This window comes from Equus asinus, chromosome 25 (genome assembly GCF_041296235.1).
Source record: "Equus asinus isolate D_3611 breed Donkey chromosome 25, EquAss-T2T_v2, whole genome shotgun sequence".
Lineage (NCBI taxonomy): Eukaryota > Metazoa > Chordata > Mammalia > Perissodactyla > Equidae > Equus > Equus asinus.
The window spans coordinates 34,667,872-34,677,968 of NC_091814.1; the positions used below are offsets into that span (position 1 = coordinate 34,667,872).

The following is a 10,097-nucleotide window of genomic DNA, read 5'->3' on the forward strand; positions in this document are numbered from 1 at the left end:
CTATCTAGTCAGTTGTTTTATATTCTTGAGCCAACTGTTGATCTGTCATAATGACGTATGCCAGATACTATACATTTTTTATCTTCTGATTCTTTCTACAGGTACCAGTTGATAGTCCTGCAGATCAAGAAGCAAAAACTATTATAATGTCCAAGCAGGCAGAATCAGCAATTTGAGGTGAAAGGAAAAGTTGATGTCGTGTGATAATTGAGCAGTAAGGCTTGGTTTATAGATTATGGGGTATGGACACTTAGTTGAAAATTATCACATGACTCCTAAACTTTATTACTGTTTTGCTTAATTGTTAATTTAAGCAATATTTTGCTAAAAATACTTTTGCTTACATCATTTTAACACTACCGTTTTTCTAATGAAGATCCCATTTTTAGTCTTAAATTGTCAATCTGTAAGTAAGCTTCTTGACATTTATTTTTCAAAAGTAAATATTTTTCTTTTTTGTAGAAAATGGAGGCTTAGGAGGCTTTAAAATAATATTGAGGTTTAATCCCTGTAAGTCACGTAAGAGTATGTGTGGTTTCTCTATGAAAATACCCAGTGGAACCAAGTATACGATATGTTCCTGATTGGCCCTCTCTCCGTCATTCCTGCCAGCTGTCCCAGCCCCTCAGCGTGCCGGCATGACACCTAACCCCCCAGAGGACGGTGTTGGGGTGAGACCTCCAGATGACCTCTGAGATTTTTCCCATTTCTTATATTCTTGTTACAAAGTGCTTTGTAACAGATAGTGTCAATGGCTATAAAAGCTGTGTACAGGCTGAACCCATGGCTTTGGTCTTAGACTTACGTTCTATTTAAGCTAAGGAGCCCAGGCACAGGCTTATCTTGAATTTTTCTCTGTGCTGCCTTCCTATCATGGTATAAATGCTACCACTCTATTTTTTCACTCCAACTTGAAATAGAGTAGTTTTGTACCCATTGCCTTTTTTACTCTCTCATTTTTTTCAATATAGAACTTTCTAGTAAGAAAATGCCATCTTATATGTTACTGGCTTTTTCTTGATTTTTTGTATTACACCTTATCCTTTTGCCTTGAAGTTTCCGAGATAAGGAAATCTATAATAACTTCAGATAGCCTAGGTTTCCATTTAATGGAAACCTCTTGAAATGCTCTCTATTCTAGTTCTCAGTATCATTTTTTGTGACCATTCTCTTCTGAGGAATACTGTGCCCAGGTACGTGCTCCCTCAGCGTCGGGGGAGTGTATCTTCACCATAGAGTGTACACAGTCTCCGTACTGTTGGAACAGTCTGCTCTTTCACATGCTCAGGGTAAGGAGAGTAGGACCAAATGTGTTTCCACAGTGCCTACCACTGCGTTTCATTTACAGTGAGAATTTAAATGTTCATGTCCTGACTCTCTAAGCTGATAGAGAATATCTTATGAGTAATGACATTTAAGCACCCATAATACTTGTATTATGTCCAAGTAAACGAAAAAAAAGCTGTCAGGTATATTCTTGCATACCCTTGAAGTGAATTAGCAATTCTGATTTGGGCATAGCCTATGTCTTGCTTTATATTCAAGCTATAACATTCTCTGTGATCAACCAACGGTAAATTTTGTAGAGTCTCACCCTGGAGAATATGTTACCAGAAGTTAGCTGGGACACAGGACCTCCGGGGCCATGTCCTGGGTCTGTTTCTCACTGTCCCTGTAACTCTCCGGGCAGCATTTCCTCATCCATATAATGAATGTGATCAATTTAATCTCAAAGGTCTTTTGTGAATCTTAAATGCTTTCATCGTAGGGTAGATCAGATCATTGTAGCATAAGAACTTAAATCTAGCTAGAGAAAAATTCCCTGGACAACTGGATACACAACAGTGATTGTTTCTTTCTAGATACAGGGAATTTAAAATCTGATTTTTTAGCCTTTTTATTCAGTTGGTGATCACTCAGGCAGAATATGCTGAATCATTAACTTCCTTATTTATTTACTTCACTGGTTTTATGGCCAAAAATACATTTTAAGGCCCCTTCTCTAAGTAACTGTTTTTATTTTTAAACTGTGAATGTTGTTTAAAAAAATCATGTATTTGTTGAGTTCCTGAGGTTTTGAACACATTACAGATAAAAGTTGGAATGCTTTATTTCTGAAAAGCATATACATATATGTCATGTGTATTTTTCCTTGTTGATTAGGAAAAGGATGAAATATGTGACAAAACATAAAACGAACTGAGAATTTTTCTGTATTTTGAATTAAAGTTGACTGTAATATGTCAAACAAAAATGTCTTATAATTCTATGTTGTATCTTTGGAAAATGTTGTTGGGTAACCATAACCTGTGTAACTTTTAATCAAATGATTTTAGAAAGAAACTAGATATTTTCAAAAACTGTCGCCTTTATAAATGTTGCAAATATAGCTTTTCCTTCTTTTTCTTCTTCTTTTTTTTGGGGGGGGTGAGGAAGATTGGCCCTGAGCTGACATCTGTTGCCAATCTTCCTCTTTTTGCTTGAGGAAGATTGGCCCTGAGCTAACATCTGTGCTGATCTTCCTCTATTTTGAATGTGGGTTGCTGCCACAGTGTGGCTGCTGACGAGTGGTGTAGGTCCCACCCAGGAACTGAACCTGGGCTGCTGAAGCCGAGTGTGCTGAACTTAACCACTAGGCCATGGGGCCGGCCCCAGCAAATATTGCTTTTGCCTTTTGTGAATGTTGGAGAAATGTCTTTAAAAATATGTTTAGGTGTTAACCCAGAGTGTTGCTGGAAGAATGCCTAAGTCTTTTTTAATGTTCTAATTTTTGCTTTTTGTATTATTTATCTGTATGCTTGTTCTTCAGTATTTCAGATTTGAAATAAATTTATTTTTTTAATGTAATTTTGTATGGCTTTTTTTTTTTTTTAATTTTAAGTTCTGATTCTTAGGCACACATGGGAAATGGAAAGGGGTTATGTGATTTCAGAATGGACGAGGGAAGGAGAGAGGTGGTTTGTGGAACACAGGGAAACAAAGTCAAACCAAGGTCAGGGCTAAAACAGCAAGGTAGCGAGGGCTGTGTCTCCTCCTCTTACTCTGGTGCCCACCCTGCCTTCAGGCAGATGGGCCGCCTTGAGTGAGCCATCATGGCCACACCTCCTAAGCTTCCGACTTTTCTCTCTCTTTCTCTCCTGGTAGCGTGAGCCTGTATTGTACCTTATTCCTGGAGTATGCGTCACTTTTCCTCAAGGCCTTTCTGATTAATATAATAAAACCAATCTGTAAGTGTCTTCATTGAAAAATAGGGTATGATGAACATTCATTCTTCGTAATGTTAAATGAGATAATACGTGAAAAGTGTTTAGCATAAAGCTTGACATAATGCTCAAAAGATGGCTCTATTTTTATGCATTGATCGCTGGTACCTAGCACTATGCATATTACCGCTTAGATGTATTTAGATTTGAAGAGAAAAGTTAAGTGAGGTATATCAACAGAATAAGAATGAGGAAAATCGAGGTCCTGTGGGAGTCAGTAGAGAAGACATTTGAGGAGGACAGGAGTGCTGCCCAGATGATTCAGATCAGACTGGGGTCGGACGGTGGGGGACAGCGCACCTCAGAATCTCCCGAAGAGCATCCTGTATCCTAATAAACTGGTGGGCAACTGAAGGAAACTCTGACAGGGACCGGAGGCTGGATGAACCGTTCATCTAGGGCTGTGGCTCCTAAAAGTTTTAGTCTCAGAATTCTTACACTTAAAAATCATTGAGAAGCCCGAATAATGTTTGTTTTTGTGAGTTATCGATGTCATTATTTATCCTATTAGGAACTAAAAAAAAAATTCATTTGAAAGTAACTTCATTACATATTAACATAAATTACATTTTTATGAAAAATGACTTTTCAAAAACAAAACAGATGTGAGAAGAGCAATATTTTTTTTTTTTTTACCAGTAATACTGAAGAATTTATTTGTGTTCAGTTACAAATTACATGTTACAAATTATAAGGGAATACAAATATTCTGTGCTCATAAACAATTTATAACAAAATATTTTCTACTCCAATAGCACCTTGGAAGAGTTTTCCAAAGCAAGTTTTTAACAAAGATATTTATTATGGAACTGTGGGAAATAAGGTCCTGAAACTTGAAATAATTTACCTTAAACCACAGGAGGTAGAACCCAGAACAAATATCTAAAGTAACAGTTGCCTTTTTATTTTACTTCTAGGCCCTATGTTAGCCTGTTACTGGCTCTAGTTCATAAGGAAAGGAAGTCACTTATTGCATTTGTTGTCTTAAGGCAAGGCTACTACTAAAACAAGAAAAAACGACAATTTGTCCTACTTTCAGGACCTCCAAACGAAAGCTAGGACTCCTAGAAGAGCAATATTTTTTAATGTTTAAAGAGTGCAAAACGCTGGAATGTCGAGCTTTCTAGAATACAGCTGGATTCTCATGTCAGAGTCTGCGTTCAAACTGTGGAGATACGCTGTTTTGAAATGTTTGAAGAAAAGTCTTGCACACATGTGGAGTTGGAAAAGGAGAGTTATTTTAATAGCCTGTTCAGATAACTGCAGATATTTTTTAATCCTGTGCCAAAATTTGAACTGGTAGTGTCTTAAAGTTTAGTGCTATGTGGAATCTGAAACTGTATCAATAAACTTTCCATGCTTTGTTACATTAAAATCTAACGATCTGTCTTATACTTTAAATACATCTTTAATCATGCATGGTTTTGTCTTATTATGCATTAGTATTTGGAAAATATTATTTCACTGAATTATGCTGCTCTTACAAAATATTTTTCCTTATATAATGCCAGACCAATTGCATTCGTTTATACCTCTGATCTCATCAGAAAGTCTTTCAAGTATTGGGAAGGAGTCAAGCTCATACAAGTTCTCTAAAACTTGTCTTGGCAGATGCAGGTTTTCCGAAATGCTAATTTTAGTTGGAAAACTTTTCTTATCATTGGGAAAAAATTCTGTCAGTTGTTTCTTGAAGTGACAGACTCACTTCATTGCTTTTTAGAAATATCTGCCAAAAACAGAATTGAAAGCCCAGAAATAAAACCACACATCTATGGACAGCTTATCTTCAACAAAGGAGCTGAGGGCATACAATGGAGAAAAGAAAGTCTTTTCAACAATTGGTGCTGGGAAAACTGGAAAGCCATATGTAAAAGAATTAAAATTGACCATTCTTTTTCACCATTCACCAAAATAAACTCAAAATGGATCAAAGACCTAAAGGTGAGACCTGAAACCATAAGGCTTCTAGAAGAAAACGTAGGCAGTACACTCTTTGACATCAATATTAAAAGGATCTTTTCGGACACCATGTTTTCTCAGAGAAGGGAAACAATAGAAAGAATAAACAAATGGGACTTCATCAGACTAAAGAGCTTCTTCAAGGCAAATGAAAACAGGATTGAAACAAAAAAACAACCCACTAACTGGGAAAAAATATTTGCAAGTCATATATCTGACAAAGGCTTAATATCCATAATATATAAAGAACTCTCACAACTCAACAACAAAAAATCAAACAACCCGATCAAAAAATGGGCTGGAGACATGAACAGACATTTCTCCAAAGAAGATATACAGATGGCCAATAGGCACATGAAAAGATGCTCATCATCGCTGATCATCAGGGAAATGCAAATCAAAACTACACTAAGATATCACCTTACACCCATTAGAATGACAAAAATAGCTAAAACTAATAGTAACAAATGTTGGAGAGGTTGTGGAGAAAAAGGAATCCTCATACACTGCTGGTGGGAATGCAAACTGGTGCAGCCACTATGGAAAACAGTATGGAGATTCCTCAAAAAATTAAAAATAGAACTACCATACTATCCAGCCATTCCACTACTGGGTATCTATCCAAAGAGCTTAAAGTCAGCAATTCCAAAAGTCCTATGCACCCCAATGTTCATTGTAGCATTATTTACAATAGCCAAGACATGGAAGCAACCTAAGTGCCCATCAACAGATGATTGGATAAAGAAGATGTGATATATATATATATATATATATATATATATATATACAATGGAATACTACTCAGCTGTAAAACAGAACAAAATCATTCCATTTGCAATAACATGGATGGACCTTGAGGGAATTATGTTAAGTGAAATGAGCCAGTTAGAGAAGGATAATCTGTGTATGACTCCACTCATATGAGGAATTTAAAAATGTGGACAAAGAGAACAGATTAGTGGCTACCAGGGGAAAGGTGGGGTGGGGGGTGGGCACAAAGGGTGAAGTGGCGCACCTACAACACGAATGACAAACATTAATGTACAACTGAAATTTCACAAGATTGTCACCTATCATTAACTCAATAAAAATAAAAGCAGACATTTCAGTTATTAGAAAACTTTTAGGAGTGTTTAGAAGAACTTCAGTATGTGGAATCTACATTTTCAACTCTAATTTTATGAACTCTCCATACAGATCAAGTATTTCTGGTGAAAATTTAGTATCTAGCTTGAAATGTGCTGAAAGTCTGAAATACACACTGGATTTCAAAGACTTAGTTCAAAAAAAAAGATTTAAAATCCTAATTTTTTTTATCTTGATTATGTGTTGAAATGATAATGTTTGGATATATTGGGCTAAATAAAATATATTATTAAAGTTAAAAAAAAAAGAAATACCTGCCAAATACGCATCTGAATAACCGTAATTTATCTGTCAATCATTCTCTCAAGTACAAATTGTTCTATGAAAATAAGCCTCTAGTGCAGCTTGCAACTCAAATAATTGTACAAGTGCTTTTCCTCTAAACAACTGTCGTACTTCGTGTGGCAGAGGTGTGTCATTGCACACTTCTCATTTCGTTGCAGAATATGAAAAAGTCATGTACCCAAGGATTCAATCGCTCTTACTCCTTCATTGAGGATAATCTCGGGGAACTGTCTTTTTTAAAACTGCAAATGTGTGGTGGTGAAGAATCCAATGGCCGCCGATGGTACAGTTTCTGCCTTGGCCTTGATTTGGGCTAAGGCGCCAGCAGTTTATCCATCACCACCTTTGTACCATCAGAGCAAATGTCAGCACAGTGAAAACATCAAGGAACTTCTTTAATTTATTAGTGAAGAGTTTTGACATGGATTCTCTGAAAAGGTTCTTGGGGACTCCCAAGGGTCTGGGGTGCACTGCGAGAACCACTCTTCTAGAAAAGAGTTTGGCTGTCATGGACACGGATCGATGATTGACAGTGTGAGGAAAAAGGGAGAGTGGGTAAGAAGAGGGTTAAGGATCCAAGACCTCTAATGAGGAGACATGTGGAAGAAGAGTCACTGGAGACCCAGAAGGAACCTGTAGGGAAGAAACGCAGAACTGGGTAGCTTTGTTAATGAGGCCAAAGAGAAGAGAATTGGTAGCTGCAAATGAAGATGCTACCTCCTATGTAAGCTGGAAGCCATAAAAAAATGCTACCACTACCTCTTGTCATACTATTTTAATTTAGATAACAGTGTGATATTTCAAGATGAAGTTTCCAGCTTTATTTAATTTTACAAATAGCTAAATGTTTGGTCCTCAAACTGTTAGAAATGTAAAATAATACATAGCATTTTATGTTACCAGTATATATTAAATAGACTTTAAAATCTAAGACCTTTCTCAGATCCCATTGAGAATCATTAAAATTACATTTAGATTGTCAGTGGAAAAAACTACTTCTGTCCAGAAAAAAATACCATTCTTATTTTCCACAGCAGACACAGATATATGGGTGAGTAACACATTTCTGAAGTCAACTCTGTTTTGTAACCCACTTCCCCAGTCTCAGCTTCCTGGACCAAGACGCCAGCCCCTGCCACACTGCCCCTCCCGCTCTGCAAGTGGAGCTGGTTATTGACATAAGTGACAACCTGCCCTGAAGTGACTTCAAGTGCTTTGACACAATCCTAGTGCCTGGAAAATGCCTTTATGACATCTCATAGGAGATAAAATATCTTTGGTTCCCTAAAGAGAGGTAAAGTTTCAAAGCACACTGGCCACCGAGAGGGAACACCTTATCTTAAATCTGTGCTAACATCTGTAGATGTCCTGCGAGCAGGTTGAATAGGAGGGAGGAGGAAATGGGATCAGCAGAGGAAGAAAAAGATTCATTAAGGCAGAGGAGCTTCATTTTCCATTTAGACAGATGGTGGATCCGGCCTCTGCCTTTCTTGTCATTTATATTCATTTGCGTTTTCCCTTCATTTCTCTTATTTTAAGCCCATGATGAAGTGGTGACTGTAAAGAGAATGAACTGTCAGAAACCAGTAGAAATTTGATTTCTGGTCAGAGTGTCTAGGTTTTGAGCAATGAATGCTGCTTGGGCACACCTGTCTTTCTCAGGGAACATCTGATTCCTTCAGGCACTGAAATGGCCCCTAACCCCCGAGGTTAATTGATAGAATAATGTTCATGGAGTTTGTTTTTCTTTCTTTCTTTTTTTTTTTTTTTGAGGAAGATTAGCCCTGAGCTAACATCTGCTGCCAATCCTCCTCTTTTTTGCTGAGGAAGACTGGCCCTTAGCTAACATCCATGCCCATCTTCCTCTACTTTATATGTGGGGTGCCTGCCACAGCATGGCTTGCCAAGCGGTGCCATATCCGCACCCAGGATCCAAACCGGCAAACCCTGGGCTGCCAAAGCAGAATGTGCGAACCTAACCGCTGTACCACCAGGCCAGCCCGTCATGGAGTTTCACAACACATGAAAGTGAGGCTGAAATAAGAGTGACAGTGGGAGCCGGCCCAATGGCCAAGTGGTTAAGTTCGCGCACTCTGCTTCAGTGGCGTAGAGTTTCACCAGTTTGGATCCTGGGCATGGACCTAGCACTGCTCATCAAACCATGCCGAGGCGGGGTCCCACACAGCAGAGCCAGAAGGACTTACAACTAGAATATACAACTGCGGACTGGGGGGCTTTGGGGAGAAGAGGCAAAAAAAAAAGAAGATTGGCAACAGATGTTAGCTCAGGTGCCAATCTTAAAAAAAAAAAAAAAGTAGTAACAGTGATTTCTTTTTCAATGAAAAGCCTGAATCCTTCAAAACATATTTTGACCCAAAACAAAGACAATAAGTTCTAGGTCATTCTGGCTAGGGCAGGATTTATGAGTGGATAGAGCTTCGCACTGCACAATCAGGAGATTAGTACTAAAAAAAGATGTCCCTGGAGAGGTCACACATGGGCATAGATTCATGACCTGTGGATCTATGCAACACTTTGGTACTATTATTCATAAGACAGTTTCCTTGTATGGTTGAATTATGCTATTTACGTGCATTATTTTATTGCCTCTACTGCATCAGGAGCCCTTTGAAAGCATCCATCATGGTATGGAGGGTAAAAACATGGCCCTTGGGAGCCTAAAGTCTTAGGTGTAAAACATGACTGTCCATGATCTTGGGAAAATAATTTAAACCCTCTGGATTTCTATTTCTTCCTCTACTAAATAGGATAATATTTCCTACCTTGCAGGTTTGTGGTGAGGATTAAATTTAAGTAGAAGCCACATAGTAGATGCTTAACAAATCAGATCCATTATTATTCTCACTGTGAGAAACGGTATCAACAGGGACTCGCTGCTGATCACACTTCAGAGAAAGTTGACCGATGTGGGAGAACATGGTGTTTAAGTCTTTGAACTTGACGTCATTTATAGCAGCTGCCACTAAGATCATTAATACCCAAAGTCTTAGCCACTTCCGTGTTCATGGGGGTGCAGTGCTGGGCACCGTGCAAAGAAAATGAAACAAACATGAACTCTGGAGAGACGGTGAGATCTGGGCAAACGGGATGGAGGTCAAGGTACCTGGTCACCAAAGAACCAAACTGAGTCACTCTTGTGGGCAGGAAAAAATGACTTCTATGTTTATTGCACAACCCACAGCAAAGGAGATGAAACAACAAGCTAGGAGGGAAGCCACCCACAGCACCACCCACATGCAACTCTTCCTTCCTCCTCCTTCCCTTTTCGTTCACATGCATGCATAATCTTACATTGGTCCAATGCAATTTGTATATTTAATGTAATATACTCATTTCCCATGTTGCTACACGGCCTTTATAACCATTATTTTATTTTTTCCAGTTTTATTGAGATATAATTGACATACAACATTGTATTGGTTT

General features: G+C 38.2%; 1 protein-coding gene across 1 annotated transcript in view; it reads left to right on the forward strand.

Moving 5' to 3' along the window:
* FLVCR1 (FLVCR choline and heme transporter 1) overlaps positions 1–2,841 on the forward strand; it is a 36,806-nt gene extending 33,965 nt beyond the window's left edge. Inside the window, exon 10 of the mRNA XM_014834885.3 lies at positions 102–2,841. Within this exon, the coding sequence (XP_014690371.1) occupies positions 102–176 (75 nt within the window). The 3' untranslated portion in view covers positions 177–2,841. The remainder of the gene's footprint in view (positions 1–101) is intronic.
* Positions 2,842–10,097: the final 7,256 nt, after the last annotated feature.